This window comes from Eriocheir sinensis, chromosome 53, assembly GCF_024679095.1.
Source record: "Eriocheir sinensis breed Jianghai 21 chromosome 53, ASM2467909v1, whole genome shotgun sequence".
Taxonomy (NCBI): domain Eukaryota; kingdom Metazoa; phylum Arthropoda; class Malacostraca; order Decapoda; family Varunidae; genus Eriocheir; species Eriocheir sinensis.
Window position 1 is genome coordinate 7,217,922 of NC_066561.1, and position 22,257 is coordinate 7,240,178.

A 22,257-nucleotide genomic window follows, 5' to 3' on the forward strand; every position below is an offset into this window, starting at 1 on the left:
TCGCCATCCGTGTCTTTTGATTTTTGTCTTTATCCTGCAAAATACTGTAGTTATCTTTGATGTTTTAGCTATTGTCTGTGTATGAATTCAACTGTAATCTGGAAATGTTGTTATATTTCTGCCATACAAAACTGACTGACTAAATTTTGGACCGTCTATATATAGTTCCACAGCCATCTAAGACACGGGCACATATCCTCAGGTGGCGGTGCTGTCCGGTGCTGATGAGAACCTGCAGGAGGTGGCTTTCCAGTACGGCCGCAACGTGGGTATTGCCTTCCAGCTGGTGGACGATATGCTGGACTTCGTGGCCTCGTCCAACATCCTCGGGAAGCCCACAGCGGCAGACCTCAAGCTGGGCCTGGCCACGGCGCCGGTGCTCTTTGCATGTGAAAAGGTAAACTATTAGACTTGTATGCTGCCAAAAATAAAGTTTAATATCCTCGAGTGTGTTTGAGTTTGTGAGGTGTCTGTTGGAGAAATACTGTATTGCTTGTGACAGTCAGGGGTAGAAAATCATATCATCATCATCATCATCATCATCATCATCATCATCGTTTAACGTGCCATGATATAAACCCCCCAAAATAGATGATACATAATCTGACCACAAATGCTCTGATATATATTATGAAATGGTTTGTGTGAGGGGTGATTTTTTCTCATTTTTCTCGCTTGGAGGGACCGTTAAGAAACATGATCCCCGCTGCTACCGGGTTAAGATCAGAGACTTTTCAAACAGGGTGACTGAGGCACTGATATATCCAAGAATATGGACTCTGATCCCTCCAAGTAAACGGCCTCCCACACCATGTACCCGCAGGACATCCCATAAGCTCTCCCTCTCAACCCTGTCATAGGCTTCTCTGCATCTATGAAAGCAGTGAACAGCTTCTTATTCTTCTCTAGATATTCTTGTTATCAGTCACTCATGGCAAAAATTTAAATCACACTTTCCCTCTTTCCTAAACCCCCTTGTTGAACATCTATGTTTTTATCAGTTTTTTCATTATTTTTTCCTTCATAATCCTTCCCTGCATCTGTCCTGGAAAACTGAGTGAGCTTTGTTTTGGAGGTACAGTGTTACTCTTGATTACGGTAATGTTGTACTATTTGGTGTAGTCTGTTCACATAAGTCTGACCCAAGCTGACAACATAAACCTAAGCGTGTTTGCAAGCTGAGTGCTGATTGGCTACTGCTGTGGCTTCCAAGTTTTCTTTAACCTCTGTTTGTGTTTATCTCACGCAGCACTTTCTGCTAATCTGCACTGTGCTTACGAACACGCTTAGGTTTATGTTGTCAGCTTGGGGCAGACTTACGTGAACAGACTATAGTAGCTTTAAGGGTTTGGTTTTATCCCCGTGCAAACCATCAGGCAACAATGATTTGTATTTCCACTCATGTTGCTCTCTTGTTGTAGTTCCCCGAGCTGAACCCAATGATCATGCGGAGGTTCCAGGAGCCGGGCGACGTCCAGAAGGCCTTCGAGCTGGTGCACCAGAGCGACGGGCTGGAGCAGACGCAGTTCCTGGCGCGCCAGCACTGCCAGGAGGCCATCAAGGTCATCAGCACCCTCAAGCCCTCCGACGAGCAGAAGGCGCTCGTCACCATAACGGACAAAGTGCTCAACCGCATCAAATAACACACACTTTGCCATAGTGCAGGTGAGGGTGCTCTTCTTCACAATACATTTGCACATAAGTACTTCTGGGCTGCAGGGCTCCGTGGTCAGTGGTGCCAGTGTTGTGGTGTGACGGGGTGAACACCGCTGGACTATTTCTCTCAGATCTCTGTCACAGCTTGATACTTTTGGAAGGTTTGGAAATTAAAAAAAAAATTAAATGAATTTTTGTTACAACTGTAGAAAATGTACAGCATGAAATTAGATTAACAATTTTATTTTATTTATATATACTATTAAAAAATAAACAGACGTTTGTCTACCTGTACGTAAGATATTTATCTCAACGTCATTTATGAAAGAAAAATTGTACTTGTTCATAATTATGATGAACTGGTGATGGGGTGAGGAGTGAAGTAATCTGGCTTGTGGCGCTGCCCGAGGCACTTGGGTCTGTCACGAGGCTGGGTGCAGCAGCCGCCTGCAGTATTATTGCAGCCGTCACCCGTGGATGCCAACCAATGCTGCCGATATCGCTGTAATTGGCTGAGGCCCGGCAGGCAGAGGAGACCAGTGTGCTCGCAAAACTTTGTTTTCCTTCAACAAAACTTGTTTTTCCAATACTCTCACTACCTGCCTGGCCTCACATTCTGTAGTTATTTTGTAAGTATTTTAGTGACAACGCTGTAAATACTGTTTTGTTATTTTGTATGATGTGACTGACAACAGTTACAGATGTGTGCTAATGTGTAAGGCTTGTTCACGTTTAAGTCACGGCCAGCGGTGGTGTGTGGGGGAGGCGCGCCGTGCCTTGGTGTGCTGCAGCCACAGCCTGGCGCTGGGGTGACGGCCTTGCCGCCACCACTCTTAAGTACACACATCAAGCAGAGGCGCTGAACCCTGACAAGCAGCGACAACAACTGCTTCATGAAGTTGAGGAAGGAAAATAAATACAGCAAAATATACAACTAAGTTAAATATAAAACTGGTTCTCTGCACCATCATCAAAAACAGGAACTGAAGTACCGTTCACAAAATCTTTGGTATCACGATAATTCAAGGTTAAATCATTAGACATTCACGATGGTCTAGTTTCTGGAAAGCTATAGTGACAACATGCTACCGTATATTGACGAAGGCTCCTTTTACTTTGGCATAAAAATTGCTTGCCATTATTTGTATTGAGTGTGTACAAAACATGTTATACTCTCCATGCATGAAGCACGCCTGGACGCGTTGGTCTGATTCACAAGGGAACACGTGCTTGGCTGCGAGTGTTGAGGACCCTCGTTGCTGTCCTGCGCCCCCACACCCCACACTGTTACTGGTACTCTCTGGTTGTTGCCAACACTGCCTTGTTTCATGCAAAGTGTACATATGTATATTAGTGTACCGGTGAGAGGGAGGGTTGTAAGATATTTTTAATTATTGGCAATATTTTTTTCCTCATTATCGTTAAGTCTTTAATCCTTCCATTGCTCAATTGAGTTTCCCGATGTTCCGGCATTTCATTGATTGTGGCAACAAGTTTAGATTGTATCTCTGTTTTGACGGCAGAGTTTATTTTCTTAGAAACGCCTTTGTAGAGGTTGTGGGGGTAGTGCACAGTTTGCTGACTGCCACAGGGCTTGGCTGGCCGCGGGTGCCCAGACGCTGCTGCTGACCTGGTCTGGACTTCTAGGAAAGATTTAATGTTGGTCTTTTGAGAGAAAACATGATGAACTTATTTTTCTGAAGAGACTCAATGTTTGTAAAGATGTAAATGAATAGTTTTATAGATGTAAAAATGTGTAGTGCGTAATAGTTGCTCTCACTCTGCATGTAAAACTGGAACAATATATTTTGAGAACTGTACAAAAAGAGGACCACTGAGAGACATGAGCACAAAGTTGACTGAAGCCTTGCTTGGCTGCCACTCACCAGTGTGTGTGTGTGTGTGTGTGTGTGTGTGTGTGTGTGTGTGTGTGTGTGTGTGTGTGCAAGAGCTTCACACACTCAAAATCAAAATCGTGCAAGTGATTCAAATAACTTTAACTGTTGACTAACATGGATTGATTATTTCAACCTTCAAAGTGTCACGACTTGGAAAAATGAGGTGTATATGTGATTACAGTGATGGCAGTGTGTCATGTGTTTAGTGAGTGTTGTGTGTGTGGCTGATTAAACTTGTGTGGCTTGGCTGTACAAGTGGGTCACATCTCTCGCGTGTCTCCTTATGTATATACAAGATGTGAAAGGCCTGACAGACTTGCCTTGTGTGACTGACGTGCAGCATCTTGTAACCTTCCATGAACTACAAATCTGCAGCCTCACCTCAGTGGGTTCCTGACAAGCCCACAGACAAGCACACTAGTTACATCTCCCTCCATCTTCGCCAGAGTTTTAAAATGTTTGATCTCGTGTGGGCCAGTAAGCAACAGGAGCAGAAGTAGCTGGCCGTGTGTTTTGCTTCATCCATCGCAGGGAGTTTGATTTGCTTGATTTATAACCTCAGTTCATCTCATTTATTCTGATCCAGTAATAGTTTGTCATGACCCACAACATCGCTTAGCTTCATTGTACATAAACATTTTTCCAGCAAGTCTGTCACAGCGGACACCAAGCACTGCCTTCCAAGCTTTACCTAACATCTCTTCACCACGTCGCTGATTCTCATAGATATACCTTGGTTGCTGATGGAAAAAAAAGGAGATTGTTGATACTGAACTGATGCGCTCCCCGGTGATTCAAGAGTGAAATATTTTACTGCTAACACGCTAAAGACTTGTATGAAATGTATATTGTTGACATGTGTACAGTTGCAATATGTAAAGAGTCTATGTAGAGAAGCCTTTGTTAGTTATGGAAACCAATCACTGCCTTGACCTCAGCATCCATGTGTCTGAGGCCGGCCAGGCAAGCTCTGTGGTATTTTGTGAACATTTGTTAATAAAGCTATATTCTTTTATACCCAGCCATTGCCTCTCGATTGACAGACATAGATGTTAACAAGAAGAAAAACTATATAGAAAATGTTCATGAGTTTGTCTCCACCACCCCAATTAGAATTCAAATCAAAGAACACCTGCAAAAAACTAATAGGAAGTGTTCTCGAGTTTGTCTGCACCATCCCATTAACCCGTCCGCTGCGATTGGCACGGATTTGGCTTTCACTAGTAGCCTGGTAACATATACTCCCAGGTCTTTCTCTGCCTCTGTGGTGGGTAGTGGAGTGTTTCCCATGTGGTATTGGTGTGCTGGATATCCCTTCACTGGTAGCCTGGTAACATATACTCCCAGGTCTTTCTCTGCCTCTGTGGTGGGTAGTGGAGTGTTTCCCATGTGGTATTGGTGTGCTGGATATCCCTTCACTGGTAGCCTGGTAACATATACTCCCAGGTCTTTCTCTGCCTCTGTGGTGGATAGTGGAGTGTTTCCCATGTGGTATTGGTATGCTGGGTTTCCCCTCCCAAGGTGCAGGACTTTACATTTTTCTTCATTGAATTGTAGCAGCCACTTTTTGTTCCATTCCTGTAGCTTGGTGATGTCTTGCAGGAAATTCGCATCCAAGGGGTTAAGGACTCATGGTGATATGAAAATTATATGAGTACAAATTTCAATGACACACAAACTTAACATAATAACCTAAAAGACTCCACTTATTCAGGTTAACCCGGTAGCAGCGACGGGCCAAATTTGTGGCTTTACCGTGTAGCAGTGACGGGCCAAATTTGTGCCATGATTTAACCCCCCCAAAATAGATGATACATAATCTGATCACAAATGCTTTGATATATATTATGAAATGGTTTGTGTGAGTGATGATTTTTTCTCATTTTTCTTGCTTGGGGGGACCATTAAGAAACACGATCCCTGCTGCTACTGGGTTAAACGTGTATGTGTTTAGTCCACGAACTCTAAGATATTTATATTCAGAAGTTAGCCATTGCATAATACTCCACAGTTGCTCATATTCTCACCTTCAGATTATCATATTGGTGTCATGCCGTGGACTATTCATTCTCATATGTCTGCAAAAGTTCACGTTCTCCGTTCCTCTCGCTGATCCTCTCCACATTGTTTCTCCTCCCTTAGCGCCAGTCTCCATCTGCAAGGGAAAGAAGAGATGTGGTTCGGCTGGATGGTGGAGGGAAGGAGAGATGAGAGTAGCTACGTAGGGACAGAGGACCGAGTTTCTGTTCAGCAGAGAGGAACGAGTTACTGTTTTAAGGAAAGGTTAGTTGTAGCGATGGTGGGAGTAGTTTGAGAAGTGGTTTATTTGCGGAAGAAAGTAGATGGGAAATGGTATGTTTAGTTTAGCTCTACTTTCATGGGTGTTCTAATGATTATGGCAATAGAAGGTGGTTTATCAAAGTCTTTATGGAGAGGATAATGCCTATATATAAGTAGGTAGTATCGGGAGCCATAATTGAAGGTGGTGAAAGTATGGGTAATGGTATGTCTAGTTTAGCTCTATTTTCATGGGTGTTCTAATGATTATGGCAATAGAAGGTGGTTTACCAAAGTCTTTATGGGGAGACTAATGCCTATATATAAGTAGGTAGTATAAGGAGCAGTAATTCTAAGTGATGAAGTGATATCTCCGTGACTTCTTAACCCAGTAGCTGCGGGGGTCATGTTTCTTAGGTTAGGTTAGGTTAGGTTAGGTTAGGGCCCCTCTAAGTAAAATAATAAGAAAGAATCATCACTCACGCAAACCATTTCATAATATATATCAACGCATGTGTGATCAGTTTATGCATCATCTATTTTGGGAGGTTTATATCATGGCAGAAATTTGGCCCATCGCTGGTACACGGTAAAGCCACAATTTTGGCCCGTCGCTGGTACACGGTAAAGCCACAATTTTGGCCCGTCGCTGGTACACGGTAAAGCCACAATTTTGGCCCATCGCTGGTACACGGTAAAGCCACAATTTTGGCCCGTCGCTGGTACACGGTAAAGCCACAATTTTGGCCCATCGCTGGTACACGGTAAAGCCACAATTTTGGCCCATCGCTGGTACACGGTAAAGCCACAATTTTGGCCCATCGCTGGTACACGGTAAAGCCACAATTTTGGCCCATCGCTGGTACACGGTAAAGCCACAATTTTGGCCCATCGCTGGTACACGGTAAAGCCACAATTTTGGCCCGTCGCTGCTACCGGGTTAATGTACACAGGGATGAGAATATGACAAAGAGCATGAGTAGAGTGAAGGTACAGTTGGTGAGTTATTATAAAGTGAGTGGTTGAGTTATAAACATTTTTAGTGACTCATGAAGCATAGAGCAAGATATATATAGCAAAACAAGCCATACTAACCTCTCTTTCGGCCACCTCTTTGGATTCATTCTAGGAGCAGTGAGTAGCGGGCTTTTTTTATTTTTATTATTGTTTACTTTTTTGTGCCCTTGAACTGTCTTTGTTGTAAAAAAAAAGGCAGCGAACACGATCTTAACTCAGGGGCGTATATTTTTTAGTGAGGAAGATAACAGCATGAATAGCGTAAAGGTGGAGTTTGTGGAACATTTTATGGCTGCTCTGTGAGTCTGCGGTCGTCTCGGTACCTCTGCCTTGAGCTTGCGGTGGGTAAGAAGTAAGAACTCATCACACTTATACGCAGGACCAGTGTGGCGTCTGGGCTAGCACAGTGAAGGTCCCCAGGTTCCCACAGGTGCCCGTTGATCAATCAGGCCAGGGCGGAAGGAGGAACTTGGTGGGCAGTGTGTCATCTGTCCAGGCCAGAACTGAATACAGGACTGCAGATTCATAGTTTAGCATACTTATTAATTGTGGCCCCTCTTAATAATCCACTACATATAAGATGCAAGGGTAGGCAGTGGCTGAGTGGTTAGCGCGCGGGGCATGCATTTATCACACCATGGAACGTCGATTCGAGTCCCCAGTCCCCACGCTACGACCTGGGATTTTTCAGTCACCGCCGAGTGGCCTAAGACTACCCACATGCTGTCCTGATAACCACCCATCAACCTGGACTCTAGAAGAAACCGTCCAAGTGAATAAAGAATGAGTTCCCGGGGGCAGCATGAGCCAAGGATAAGCCCCCTGAAGAAAGCCTACCGGCGTTACAGGCAGGGATGTAAAAAAAAATAGGGGGGGGTTGCAAATAAGGCTCTTGTATGTAGTTTGCGTGAAGGGTGTGGAGCAGTTGTAAGAGGCAAGCCTGTCTGCAGATGATGCTTGTCTTGGCCATGAGTGAGTTGCTGTGAGGTGAGGCAAGGCAATGGCTCCGTGGGACAGTGGTTAGTACGCTCGCCCCCCAACCTACATGTCTCGGGGTTGATTCCTAAGTGCGTGTTATGCACCTGTATGGAGCCCTGCGCATTATTCGTCCAGATCCAGATCCAGGATGTGGGCAGAGGCAGCCTCCTTTAAACACGGCTGTCCACCCAGCAGGGAATGGGTGCCGGTGTCAGTCGGGGGTTCTGTCAGTAGTGTCCCGCCTCCCGGGTGTGTGTGTGTGTGTGTGTGAGGCCCTGGTGGCCGCGCCCAGAGATCCGTGACTATGAAAACGAGGGAACTGGCTGGTGATCCCGAGTCCAGTACATGATCAGACCATGATGAATGACACACACACACACACACACACACACACCGTGTGTGTGTGTGTGTGTGTGTTACTCACACCGTGGCGCAACTGGGTAGAGCGCTGCGCTGCCAGGGTTCACTGCCTGACAGGGTGGCGGTTCGAGCCCGCTCAGACCGGATTCTTTTCGTTGACTAGGAAAGGTTACCGTCCACCCTTGAGCAAGGAGGTGTGTGGTGTGTGAGGTCCTGGCAGTACCCAGAGATCGACTATAGAAGGGCACTTGCTCATGTCGGGAGGCCACCTGCTGGCGATTACGAGTCCAACTCGTGATCAGGCCGTGGTGAATTGCACACACACACACACACACACACACACGTCGCTCCTTTAGGTCAGGTCCAGCACACACAAAAAACGTCGCATTTTTATTCCACCGATAATTTTTTTGTTGATGACGATGATGCGAATTCCGTTACAACCATAGACGGCGAGTTTCTTTTCCTCCCTTCGTCACGACTTTCTCTCTTGGTGCGGAGGAGCGTATTATCATTATTTTGCACATTCATTGATTTAGGGTGACTTGCGTATATCTTTTTTGTGGCAGGCGACTTACGCAACGACCTGAGGGAACGGGTTAGGTGGATGAGAGAGAGAGAGAGAGAGAGAGAGAGAGAGAGAGACCCATACTTCTCAAAAATACCCGCAAACCCCCAACCCACTAAAACAAAAGAATAATGAAAAAAACAAACAAACACCTAACAGCAGACTCACAAACTTACTCATTCATTAAAAACAAAAACAGAGCGAATAAAGTCCCCGCAACCTGCCACTGAGAAAAAAAGAAATAAACAGGCTCGCTCTCTCTCTCTCTCTCTCTCTCTCTCTCTCTCTCTCTCTCTCTCTCTCTCTCTCTCTCTCTCTCTCTCGTGCCCTCCTACCCTCGTAAGCTTCTCGCCTGTGTCCCGTGCCCCACTTTCTTGAATCTTCTTCTTCTTCTTCTTTTTCTTTTTCTTCTTCTTCTTCTTTTTCTTCTTGTTCTTCTTCTTGTTGGTGTTCTTGTTCTTGTTCTTGTTCTTGTTCTTCTTCGTTTTCTTTCTTCTTATTTTTCTTCATCTTCTTCTTCTTCTTTTTCTTCTTCTTTTTCTTCTTCTTCCTTTTCTTCTTTTTCTTCTTCTTTTTCTTCTTCTTCTTCTTCTTCTTCTTCTTCTTCTTCCTTTTCTTCTCCTTCTTCTTCTCCTTCTTCTTCTTCTTCTTTCTCTTCTTGTTCTTTCTCTTCCTCTTTTATCTATGCTCTTTTGTTTTAATTTTTGTTTTCTTTACTCCTCCTCCTCCTCCTCCTCCTCCTAACTAACAAACTACCTCGCGAACAAGAAACAACAGTAAAACAATTCAAGCCAAGCGATGCATTGGTTACAAATATCGTCAGGAGTTATTTTTTCGAACTGCGCTGTCCGCCACTGGAACAACCTCCCTGTAGAAGTAGTTAGTGCGGAAACAATCAACTCCTTTAAGAAACACATTGACCGTCACTTTGCTGCGTCGGGAGTGAACTGAATGTATCCGCAAGTACGTACAGAAGTGATTTAATCCTTTCCGTAAATCACTTGTGGTTGACGGATTAGTTCTTCCTCCTTCTCCTTCTCCTCCTCTTTCCCAACGACCCACACGCGACTTTCCTTCCTCCCTTCATTCCTCCCTTCCTCCTCATTCACTCCCCTTCTTTCCCTTCACTTCCCTACAAACTTAATAATAAAAATAACTAATAATAACCACAACAAGGCCTTACACACCTGAGGAACACATTAACGACAGGTAAAGAAGACCCTGGGAGAACACTATCTACCTCCTGTCAATCTTAAAACACTTCGGGGCCCAGAACACGTATTTGACAAGGCTTTCGTAGGTGTTGTGGGCATCTCCAGGGGTAGTTCAATGACCCTGGTGATAGCTCGACCCTTCTTCTTTACCATCAACCTAAACCAAACCTCATTATAATCCTACTGATCTCCTTTTCGGCCTTTGGAAGTAGTTAATGTGAAAAGTGGAAGCGTGTAAGAGTGCCTACCTTAGTTAATGAAAGCCCAGGGACCATATCTCAAATACGTCTAGGCCTACACACCCATATTTGACAAGGCTTCCGTAAGGGCTGTGGGTATTTCCAGGGGTAGCTTTATGACTCTAGGGGTAGTTTGACCATTCTTCCGCACCGTGAGCCTGAAAAACACCGATAAGAACCTAACTAATCTACTCTGCGGCGTTTAATAAGAGTTGATGGTAGAGGTGAAAGCGTTTGAGGATACCAGCCCAGGGGTAGATAATGAGAACTGGACATCTAGGCGAAAGAATTGATTGAATGTGTGAATAGACTTACAGGTGTGAAAATGCTTAGACTGATAGATAGATAGATAGATAGATAGATAAATATATAGCTAGACAGATAGATAGATAGGCAGATATATAAATAGATAGACAGATAGGAAGACAGACAGACAGACAGATAGATAGATAGATAGATAGATATACAAATAAATAAATAGATAAGTAGACAAATAGACAAACAAATAGATAGATAATGATGCTAATGGTGTTGATGTTTTTTTTCTTTTTTTTTTTGCTCTTGAGATTCTTTCGTTACTGTAAAAAGAAGAAAGACCGGAATTCGTTAAGTAACCTCTCTCTCTCTCTCTCTCTCTCTCTCTCTCTCTCTCTCTCTCTCTCTCTCTCTCTCTCTCTCTCTCTCTGTTTCGTTGGGACGGTAAACAACAACAACAACAACAACAACAAATATACAGCGGTCATTAGCCTTTCACACACAGCCCTCTTGAAAACCCCAAAATTAGCCGTGTCATGCTAATCACCTCCCGCTTGCAGGTGTGTGATGACAGGTGTGTGTCTAGCGGTTGCCTGAGCAGCGGGGTGGTGAGGAGGAGGAAGAAGGAGAGGGGTGGGGGTTTGGGGAGGCAGGTTAGCAGGTGTGGGGAGCCCGGTGCATTCCCCCCCCCCTCCCCCCTTCAACAAACACTCCTCCGCCAGGTGACTGGAGCAAGCTTACTGTACCTGGCTGAGTCACTGCATGCTAATTAAAAAGGTGAGTGGGTGGATGGATGGATGGGTGGATGTACAGGTGTGAAAGTGAATTACTGTTGAGATTGATAGACAGATGAATAGTTAGATAGATAAATAGATAGATAGATAGATAGATAGATAGATAGATAAACAGATGAATAGTTGGTGGATGGATGAATAAATGCGTGAATAGATGTACAGGTGTGGAAATGGTTAGACTGATAGATAGATAGATAGATAAATAGATAGGTAGACAGATAGATAGATATGCAGATAGATAAATAGATAGACAGATAGGAATACAGACAGACAGATAGATAGATAGATTGATAGATAGATAGACAAATAGACAGGCAAACAGATAGATAAACAAACAGATAGATAAACAGGTAAACATATTAATAGACAAATGGAGATACACACACACACACACACACACACACACACACACACACACACACACACACACTCAGAAACCTTCATATTAACTTCCTTTCCTCAACACAAAACCACGTACGCAAACACATTTTAAAACATCCACTGTATGAACCAGATACTTCCAAGGAGGTCAAGAGAGAAGAAGAAGAGGAAGAGGAAGAGGAGGAGGAGGAGGAAGAGTATAGGCGTGTGTTTCCAAAAAAAAAATCCTGCTGTCGCTTCGTCTAGTGCTCACCAGTTTGAGAAATTGAGAGTATAGCACAAAAAAGTCGGCTGGGCACGTCACAGGAGATCTCAGTCTTCGGCGTGGGAGGATGGAGCACACTGGAGAGAGCGGAGCGGAGAGGCAACAAACCTTTCCCTTAACGTGACTCAAGAGCGACTGTGGTTTCTTGCAATCGGGTGAGGAAGCGATAACCTCCTACCCTTGGCATATCCGCGTCAATCTCTCCAGTCTCCACCGAAGTCCCGTTTTCCATCATCTTCTCGATATCTTCACACACATACGTTAGTTTCTGAGTTACTTATCTCCCTTTACACACGACCTAATGCTCTAGAAACCCTAGGGATGCCTGGAATAGAGTACGCGATGGTGGAGTGTGGATTTAGCGTCGATATGTGAGCCTTCGTTGGGGGATATCAGCGGCGCTCTCTCCGGCAAAGTCCCGTTTTTCATCAGCCTGTCGACACCTTCACACCTGTAAGTCGTTTCGGGGGTTGTTATCTCTCACTAGACACAACGTAATGCTCCACAAACCTCCGTGAAGCCTGGAATAGTGGAAGAGAATCTGGAGTGTGGATTTAGCGTCGCGATGTGAGTCTTCGTTGGGGTATATCAGCGGTGCTTTCACCTGTCGACACCTTCGCACCTGTAAGTCGTTTCGGGGGTTGTTATCTCTCACTAGACACAACGTAATGCTCCACAAGCCCCCGTGAAGCCTGGAATAGTGGAAGAGAAGCTGGAGTGTGGATTCAGCGTCGAGGTGTGCGCTTTCGTTGTGGGGGAGAAGGGAGAGGGAGGGTTACGGCACTTCGGTTCTCCAATGAGGCGCCACTCGGCTCAGGGAGGGAGGCGGGCAGTGGCTTCGTGCCGGTCTATTCACTGGTTGGTCACTCTCGCCATGGCCAGCTCGGTGAGGGGCCGCGCTTTCACGCTCCTGGAGTCGCTGGTGGGCCGAGCGTCAGGCATCGCGTCCAGGAATATATCCCACTCGCTAAATGGAAGTACCACGCGAGGATCTGAGGCATGGAACAGCGCGGCGCCGACACTCACACCCAAGACGGTAAGCTGGAGTTCGTGTTGGTGGCCGTGAATGCTGATGAGTACTAAGTGTCGAGTTAAATGCCCCGTGTGTGGTGTGTGATTTTACTGGTATTTACGCTCGCCGGGTCAAGATGGAGTGTCAATATCAGTGAATGCGTGGATTCCGATGCTCTTCCTTACTTCTAAATGCGCGTGATAGTGTTGAATGGGTTATGAAGTGAGATTAAAAGATTCTTGTGTTTGATCTGATTGCTTTTGATCCACGCAAGTGACTTATTGGTGGCCCCGGAGCAAGAGTGAGTTTCAATATTAGTAAATGCGTGAGTTCCAATGCTCTTTCCATACTGCTAGAAGGGTGCGATACTGACGAATGGGTTATGAAGCGAGTTAAAAGATTCCTGTATTTGATCTGATTGCTTTTGATCCCCGCAAGTGACTTATTGGTGGCGCCGGAGCAAGAGTGGGTTTCAATATTAGTAAATGCGTGAGTTCCAATGCTCTTTTTTTCCACTGCTAGGTGCGCGATATACGAATGGGTTATGAAGCGGAGTTAAAAGATTCCTGTATCAAGAGTGAGTTTCAATATTAGTAAATGCGTGAGTTCCAATGCTCTTTCCATACTGCTAGAAGGATTCGATAGTGAGGAATGGGTTATGCGGTGTTCCAAACGATAAACGTATATTTCCGTTACTCCTAAAAGGGCGTGACAGTGACGAATGGATTAGAAAGTGAGATAAAAAGATTCCTGCATTTGATTTGAGTGGCGTTGATGCGTGCTGTCAAGATTAAGAGTAGTGAGTATCGATGTTCCAAATGATACACGTATATTCTTGTTACTTCTAAAAGGGCGTGAGGGTGACGAATGAATTAGGACGTTAGACAAAAGATTCCTGTATTTGATTTGCTTGGTGTTGATGCGTGCTGGCAAGATTAAGAGAAGTGAGTGAGTGTCGATGTTCTGAATGATACACGTATATTCCTGTTACTCCTAAAGGGCGTGAGGGTGACGAATGGATTATGGCGCAAGATAAAAGACTCCTGTATTTGATTTGCTTGGTGTTGATGCGTGCTGCCAAGATTAAGAGAAGTGAGTGAATGTCGATGTTCTGAATGATACACGTATATTCCTGTTACTCCTAAAGGGCGTGAGGGTGACGAATGGATTATGGCGTAAGATAAAAGACTCCTATATTTGATTTGCTTGGTGTTGATGCGTGCTGGCAAGATTAAGAGTAGTGAGTATCGATGTTCTGAATGATACACGTATATTCCTGTTACTCCTAAAAGGGCGTGACAGTGACGAATGGATTATGGCGCAAGATAAAAGACTCCTGTATTTGATTTGCTTGGTGTTGACGCGTGTTGTGTGTTGCAGGTTAATTGGGAAATCTTAGGTTGGTATCATAAGACACTCGCTTCTCATATCAGCAATTTCTAAAGGTCAAAGAGGGGGTCAGTCGGGTTCCAGTGGGTGTTTCTTCAGGTTCACGGTACAGAGGAAGACTCACACTACCACCAGGGTCATAAAACTACCCCTGGAAATGCCCACAACTCCTACGATAGCCTTGTCAAATATGTGTTTCCTAGGTTCATGGTACAGAAGAAGACTCACACTACCACCAGGGTCATAAAACTACCCCTGGAAATGCCCACAACTCCTACGATAGCCTTGTCAAATATGTGCTCCTGGGCGGCGATGTGTTTTGTAATCCGACCCTTAGTGTTCCTCCTAATGCCCGTATATTTCTGATACTTCTAAATGCACGTGATAAAGACGATATGGATTAAAATACGACTTAATTAGCGTTTCCTGTGCGTGAGTGGGCCAATGTTATCATACTATACACGCCACATATATCTAAAAAAATACAAATAATAAATAAGAAGAAATAAGACATAAATAACAATAAAAGATAAAACAAAGTAAAATAAAGGAAGATAAGTAAGATTAAGGTATCTGGACACCTCTCCTCCCGAAATTGACCTCTCTTTCGGCCACCTCTTTGGATTCTTTTTTGGAGCAGCGAGTAGCGGGCTTTTTTTTTATATTATTGTTTCCTTCTTTTGTGCCCTTGAGCTGTCTCGTTTGCTGTAAAAAAAAGTAAAAGAGAATAAGATAAAACTAATGAAAAAAGAGTAGAGGAGGGGAAACGGATGTTGTACTGACGAGGTGGATCATAACAGGCGTTCAGATTCCCCTCCCGTGACTTGGGGATGAAGCGCGCAGAGGCAAAACTGAAGAGGCGCGCGATAAGTCAATGTTTCCAATCAGTAGACTTAGTTGTGTACGCAGATTTGAGATGCGGCAGGCGAGGCGTGGGTGTTGCTGGGAAGGTCATTTTTGTTCACCTCTTCAAATCAATGCATAGTGTAAATAGCCGTCTTACCGTGAACTCGAAATACTGAAGAAAGAAGTTTAGCAATATCTTAAATGTCCAAGGTATGTGTTCGTATTACTGTGAACTCGAAATACTGAAGAAAGAAGAAGTTTAGCAATATCTTAAATGTCCAAGGTATGTGTTCGTATTACTGTGGACTCGAAATACTGAAGAAAGAAGAAGTTTAGCAATATATTAAGTGTCCAAAATTTGTGTTCGTAATACTGTGGACTTGAAATACTGAAAAATTAAGAAGTTTAGCAATATTTTAAGTGTCCAAGGTATGTGTTCGTAATACTGTGGACTCGAAATACTGAAGAAGGAAGTTTAGCAATATCTTAAGTGTCCAAGGTATGTGTTCGTAATACTGTGAACTCTAAATACTGAAAAAGGAAGTTTAGCAATATCTTAAGTGTCTAAGATATGTGTTCGTAATACTGTGAACTCTAAATACTGAAGAAGGAAGTTTTGCAATATCTTAAGTGTCTAAGATATGCGTTCGTAATACTGTGAACTCTAAATACTGAAGAAGGAAGTTTTGCAATATCTTAAGTGTCTAAGATATGCGTTCGTAATACTGTGAACTCTAAATACTGAAGAAGGAAGTTTTGCAATATCTTAAGTGTCTAAGATATGCGTTCGTAATACTGTGAACTCTAAATACTGAAGAAGGAAGTTTTGCAATATCTTAAGTGTCCAAGGTATGTGTTCGTTTTGCACTACGTTACGTTACGGTCATATTAAAAGACATTTCGTCGCCCAAGAACACATATTTGACAAGGCTTTCCTAGGAGTTGTGGGCATTTCCAGGAGTAGTTTTTTTGACCCTGGTGGTAGTGTGACCCTTCTTCTGTACCGTGAACCTAAAGAAACACTCATTATAACCCGACTGACCCTCTCTTTGACCCTTAGAAATAGCTGATGTGAAAAGCGAAAGGCACTTGTAAAATCGACCGAAAAGTGTTTTGGGACCTGTGGTTTTTTTTATCCTTTTTTCCTTTCCTTTCTTTCTGTTTTTCCATCTTCATTTCTTCCCTTTTCCTCTGTTGATTTTTCTTGCTTTTTGTCTGCTTCTTTTTCTTTTTAATTTTTGTTGTTTTCTTCTTCCCAATCGTGCAGTGTGGTAGAAATAGTGAATGTTCTTTTTTTTCTTCCTAATCTTACAACAGAGTAAAAACAGTATATGCAGTTTCTTGTTCTTTTATTTTTTTGTCGTTTTCTTCTTCCCAATCGTACAATAAGGTAGAAATAGTGAATGTTCTTTTTCTTCTTCCTAATCGTACAACAGGGTAAAAATAGCATATGCAGTTCCTTGTTCTTTTATTTTTTTGTCGTTTTCTTCTTCCAAATCGTACAATAAGGTAGAAATAGTGAATGTTCTTCTTATTCCTAATCATACAACAGGGTAAAAACAGTATATGCAGTTTCTTGTTCTTTTATTTTTTTGTCGTTTTCTTCTTCCCAATCGTACAATAAGGTAGAAATAGTGAATGTTCTTCTTATTCCTAATCATACAACAGGGTAAAAATAGCATATGCAGTTCCTTGTTCTTTTATTTTTTTGTCGTTTTCTTCTTCCCAATCGTACAATAAGGTAGAAATAGTGAATGTTCTTTTTCTTCTTCCTAATCGTACAACAGGGTAAAAATAGCATATGCAGTTCCTTGTTCCCCTAACCATGTACTTAAACCACCGAAACAGGAAGGAAAAAGATCTCGGGAAAGTGTCCTGTGTTTTTGTTTTTACAGCAAAGGAAACAGCTCAAAGGCAAACACAAGTAAGATTAAGAAAGGCCCGCCAATCACTGCTCCTATTTAAGAAAGTACAGATGAGTGTCCCGAAGAGAGGTCATTTTCGGGTGGAGAGGTGTGGTGATGCTGTTTTGGCCCCCCTCTGCGTTACCAAGCGGATGCGAGTAAACAAACATGTCGTTAATCCCTTGCTTGTCCAGGGGAAGGAGGCTCAGGGTGACTCGTGCGTTGCTCTCCGAAGGCAATGCTTTTGTTATCCTGAATGACACGCTTGCGAGGAAAGACGAGGTGACACAAAGCGACCCCAAAGTCATCCAAACAACCCAAGGACAGCGTGAAGAATTGATGGACTTAAGAATTATGATGAAAGCAGGATAGAGAAATGACGGACTGAAGGATTGGGAGAGAGAAGCGACGGATTGAAGAATTATGAGGAAAAAAAAGAACATCGTGAGGGAATAGAAATGACATACTGAAAATGGATATGAGGAAAACAGAACAGAGATTCGATGGACTTAAGAATTATGATGAAAACAGGATAGAGAAATGACGGAGTGAAGGACTGTGAGAACGATAGGACAGAGAAGCGACGGATTGAAGAATTATGAGGAAAAAACAGAACATCGTGAGGGAATAGAAATGACATACTGAAAATAAATACGAGGAAAACTGAACAGAGATTTGATGTTCTGAAAAAAATATAAGGAAAACAGAACAGATTAATGGCGGACTGAAAGATTATGAGAACAAAAACAGAACATCGCGAGAAAAGAGAAATGATGAACAGAAAAAATAATGAGTAAAAAATGACAGAATTGAGAGAAAAACAGGACAGTGCAAACATGGATGACTGGCCGACTGGAGAATTACGAAAACATACAAAGGAAATGAATATGAAATGCAAGCAAATAACGATGACATAAACCCAAGGACACGACGGATTATGATATTGTGACACTGAGCCGAGAAGAAAATATGATGACGCAAAAGGAAGCAAGATAAACACCGCGAAATGACAGACTAAACTTAATAATGGCAACGAAGAGAGAGAGAGAGAGAGAGAGAGAGAGAGAGAGAGAGAGAGAGAGAGAGAGAGAGAGAGAGAGAGAGAGAGAGAGAGAGAGAGAGAGAGAGAGAGAGAGAGAGAGAGAGAGAGAGAGAGAGAGAGAAAATAACATAATACCAAGAAGTGAAAATGAAAGATGTTGACAGTCATGAGAAAAAAACAAATGACATACGAAAAAACACCCCAAAAAAGGAGAAAAAAATATGATAAGCGAGACAGAAAAGAAAAAAAATATAATACACAAGGAAAAACACACACACACACACACACACACACACACGCACTTAATATAACCTCTACCATAACAACAAATTAACTACTTCCTCTCTTGACTACCACTCCTTACTATTACATATCACGGGACACACCAAGGTCACGGAAAGAACATCATTTTATCTTCACATCCTCGTATATTATAACGGGGAGCATACATCCGGGGGCGCGTCACTTCGCTCACTTGCCACCTCAACTCTCAACGGCCCCCCTCGAGAAAATTCCCACGCACGCGAACTAGCCTATCCATCCTAAGTCCCTCATGGCAGGATTGATCGACTTGCCCCATCCATGAGCTACGTGGGCGCCCCCTTGCCCTCCTCCACTCAGGGTTGTCTCGTGCAGAAAGGCAGAAACAACCTTATGAGGAGGATTGACGTATATGTGTCTGCCAGTACTCGTAATAACTCCCCACTAATATTCTTAAGTCTTCCTTCCTACAGTCTCTTCCCTTCATCAGTGTTCTGTAGTCTATATAAGTATAAGGTTAAGAGAGTATCAAGACGCTTCTCCACCCGAAATTGACCTCCGTTTTAGCCTCTCGTTCTGTTTTCTTTAATCGGAGTAGTGTATAACGGGCTTTTTTGATGCTCTTTTGTTTTCTGCCCTTGCGCTGACTCCCTCCCTGTCTCAGCCTCTCGTTCTGTTTTCTTTAATCGGAGCAGTGTCTAACGGGCTTTTCTGATGCTCTTTTGTTTTCTGACCTTGCGCTGACTCCCTCCCTGTCTCAGCCTCTCGTTCTGTTTTCTTTTATCGGAGCAGTGTCTAACGGGCTTTTTCGATGCTCTTTTGTTTTCTGACCTTGCGCTGACTCCCTCCCTGTCTCAGCCTCTCGTTCTGTTTTCTTTTATCGGAGTAGTGTATAACGGGCTTTTTCGATGCTCTTTTGTTTTCTGACCTTGCGCTGACTCCTTCCCTGTTTTACCTCTCGTTCTGTTTTCTTTAATCGGAGTAGTGTCTAACGGGCTTTTTCGATGCTCTTTTGTTTTCTGACCTTGCGCTGTCTCCCTTCCTTACCGTAGATCCACAATGTCGCATCTTCCCTTACATAGAACCGCCAATACTTGTGATCATTTCCCACTAACACTCTCAGGCCTTCGTTTCTATTGTGTCTTCCTCTGATCATTGTTCTGTAGCCTTTATGAGTCATCCACAACGTCGCATCTTCTATAGTAAATGTTTCTCTGTTTTCTGTAATGAGGACCGCCAATGCTTGTGATCATTTCCCATTAACACTCTCAGGCCCTCGTTTCTATTGTGTCTTCCTTTTGTCATTGTTCTGTAGCCTTCATGAGTTTTCCACAATGTTGCATCTTCTATAGTAAACGTTTCTCTGTTTTGATTATTTTCCCACAAACATTCTCAAATTTTCCTTTTATCAATGTTCTGTAGTCTTTATGAGTCATCCACAACTTCGCATCTTCTATAATCAATGTTTTTCTGTTTTCTATATTGAGGACCGCCAATTCTCGTGATTATTTTCCCATAAACATTCTCAAATTTTCCTTTTATTAATGTTCTGTAGCCTTTATGAGTCATCCACAACGTCGATAATCAATGTTTTTCTGTTTTCTATATTGAGGACCACCAATACTCGTGACTATTTCCCACAAACATTTTTAAATTTCCTTTCCACAGTGTCTTCTTTTTATCAATGTTCTGTAGCCTTTATGAGTTTTCCACAACATCGTAACGTCGATAATAAGTACCGCCAATTCTCGTGACTGTTTCCCACTAACATCTTCCAGTCTTCGTTTTCACTTCGTCTTCCCTTTATCAATGTTCTGTAGCCCTTATAAGTCTTCCATAATGATGATTGCCAATACCCGTGACTATTCCCTACTAACGTTCATCAGTCTTTCTTCCCACGCTCTCTTCCCTTTACCAATGTCATGTACCCTTTATGAATCATCCACAGCGTCGCGTCTTATATAATCAAGGTTTCTATGTGTGTCCTCACGTTCACAATGGCATCCTGGACTGTCAATCGCCCTTTTAATGTTCCGCAAAGCCATGTTAGGAAAAGGTAGCGATCGATGGGAAGGGCAGCTGCGTGGAGCCTTGCCCGGGTTGACCGTCTGGGATGGACTCGGCAGGGTGAATGAATTGATGAGCCTCCTGATGTATGCTCCCTGCTAGTCAGTGAGGTGTCTTGGGTTCAAGCTACATACAGTTCCATTCTTACTGATACTCCCTTGAAGCGTGACGTGTTGGATTCTGTTTTGTAGAATGCTGGAGTCTTTGTTATGTCCGGCGAGAGAAGAGAAGAAAGAATGAGGAATAGATATGTAATGTATTTCCTGTTCCTTGTCACCCGAGAGAGAAAAAAGAAAAGGAAAACAGGAAAGAGAAGAAGAAAATGAGGAACGAAAACAACTAACGTCATGAGAGAGAGAAAGGAAAGAAAACCAGGAAAAAGAAGAAGAAAATGAAGAAGAAAAAAAAGCCTAACGTCGTGAGAGAGAGAGAAAAAAAAGTGAAAACCAACCATAAAAATCAAATATATATTGAAAAAAGTGTTGAGAAGAGAATGAAAGAGAAAAGACGATGAAAAAAAACTATCGTACTTTTTGTTCTTTGTCGCGTGAGGAAGAGAGAAGAGCAGAAGAAAAAACAACAACAACAACAACAGTGGGATTTTAGTAATTTGCAAGATGTGTTGAGGAAATAAGGAAAGAAAATGAAGAAAAAAAAAATCTAATGTATAGTTTGTGTTCTTTGTCGCGTGAGAGAGAGAGAGAGAGAGAGAGAGAGAGAGAGAGAGAGAGAGAGAGAGAGAGAGAGAGAGAGAGAGAGAGAGAGAGAGAGAAAAGAAAAGGAAAAAGAAAACAACAACCATGGAAAATTGACGTTCGCTGCAAGAAGTGTTTAGAAAAGAAAAGAAAGAAATGAAAGAAAAAAATCCAATGTACTTTACGTTCTTTGTCGCGTGAAAGAGAGAGAAGGAAAGAAAACGAGCCATAGAAATTTACCATATGTTGCAAAATGTGTCGAGTGATGAGAGAGAGAGAGAGAGAGAGAGAGAGAGAGAGAGAGAGAGAGAGACAAATTATAACGTTAAAATCTAATCCGTAATTCATCAAAAAGCGTGAGTCTCGGAAAAGATGGAATGAGACGCGTGATGATATTCTCTTGTTTTCTTTGTTGTTGTTGTTTATGACTCGGGAAAAAAAAAAGTAGATGGCTGATACGTCTCGCGGTGATTAGAAAACGAATAACTCTTGTACGTGGACTTGTTGTCATATGAGACCCGCGTTCTCTTTTTTTATTTTTATCTTCCCTTCTTCCTTCGTTTCTCTATCTCTTTCTGCTTTCCCCATCTTTCTTTCTTTCCTTAATTCAACTTTTTCTGCTTTTTTTTCCTTCTACGTGTTTTATTTTAGATTTTCCTTCTTTTCTTCCTCCTCCTCCTCCTCCTCTTTCTTCTCCTCTTCTTCGTCCTCCTCCTCTTCCTCCTCCTCCTCTTTCTTCTCCTCTTCCTCTTCCTCCTCATTATTCTCATCTTTAATTATAGCCTACACCATATTAAAACACACACACACACACACACACACACACACACACACACACACACCTGCATATACTTCCTGTTCCCGTTTTTTGTTGTTTGAGGGAGAGAAACTTTTATAGTGTTTGTTTTGTATGTTTTTTTTTATCTTCTCGCCGCGTCCCGTTAGTCTGTCTGTCTGTCTGTCTGTCTGTCTGTCTGTCTGTCTGTGCAGCGAGAGGCTCTCAGACAAACAGACGACGGACTTCATCGATCGAAAACTAACTTCTAAACTCCCTCTTCTAAAAACTTTCTCTTCTAAAAATAAACTTAGTGTTTCAAACTTTTTTCCTCTTGTCAAACTTTGTATCCTAACTTCCTCTT

General features: G+C 42.9%; 1 protein-coding gene and 1 long non-coding RNA gene across 8 annotated transcripts in view; one reads left to right on the forward strand and one right to left on the reverse strand.

Moving 5' to 3' along the window:
- Nucleotides 1-22,257, forward strand: part of LOC126983295 (all trans-polyprenyl-diphosphate synthase PDSS1-like) — a 127,069-nt gene that overhangs the window by 79,205 nt on the left and 25,607 nt on the right. For 3 of the 5 annotated variants that reach the window (XR_007735765.1, XM_050835958.1, XM_050835961.1), the window contains exon 1: nt 12,530-12,938. Coding sequence is in view for 4 of the 5 variants with exons in the window: in XM_050835958.1 (XP_050691915.1) it covers nt 12,699-12,938 (240 nt within the window). In the remaining variant the exon portion in view is untranslated. Of the gene's footprint in view, nt 1-202; nt 398-1,421; nt 4,570-12,529; nt 12,939-22,257 lie in introns of those variants that run through there. The other 2 variants (XM_050835959.1, XM_050835960.1) reach the window with 2 other exon arrangements.
- LOC126983298 (uncharacterized) lies at nt 234-12,557 on the reverse strand. Of its 3 annotated transcripts, XR_007735769.1 has the most exons (4): nt 11,891-12,404; nt 10,217-10,365; nt 5,582-5,709; nt 234-381 (listed from the first exon to the last, which is right to left on the reverse strand). It is a non-coding gene; the product is annotated as an uncharacterized LOC126983298 (long non-coding RNA). The 3 variants fall into 3 exon arrangements; XR_007735770.1 differs by lacking the exons at nt 10,217-10,365; nt 11,891-12,404 and adding an exon at nt 12,413-12,557; XR_007735768.1 differs by lacking the exon at nt 10,217-10,365.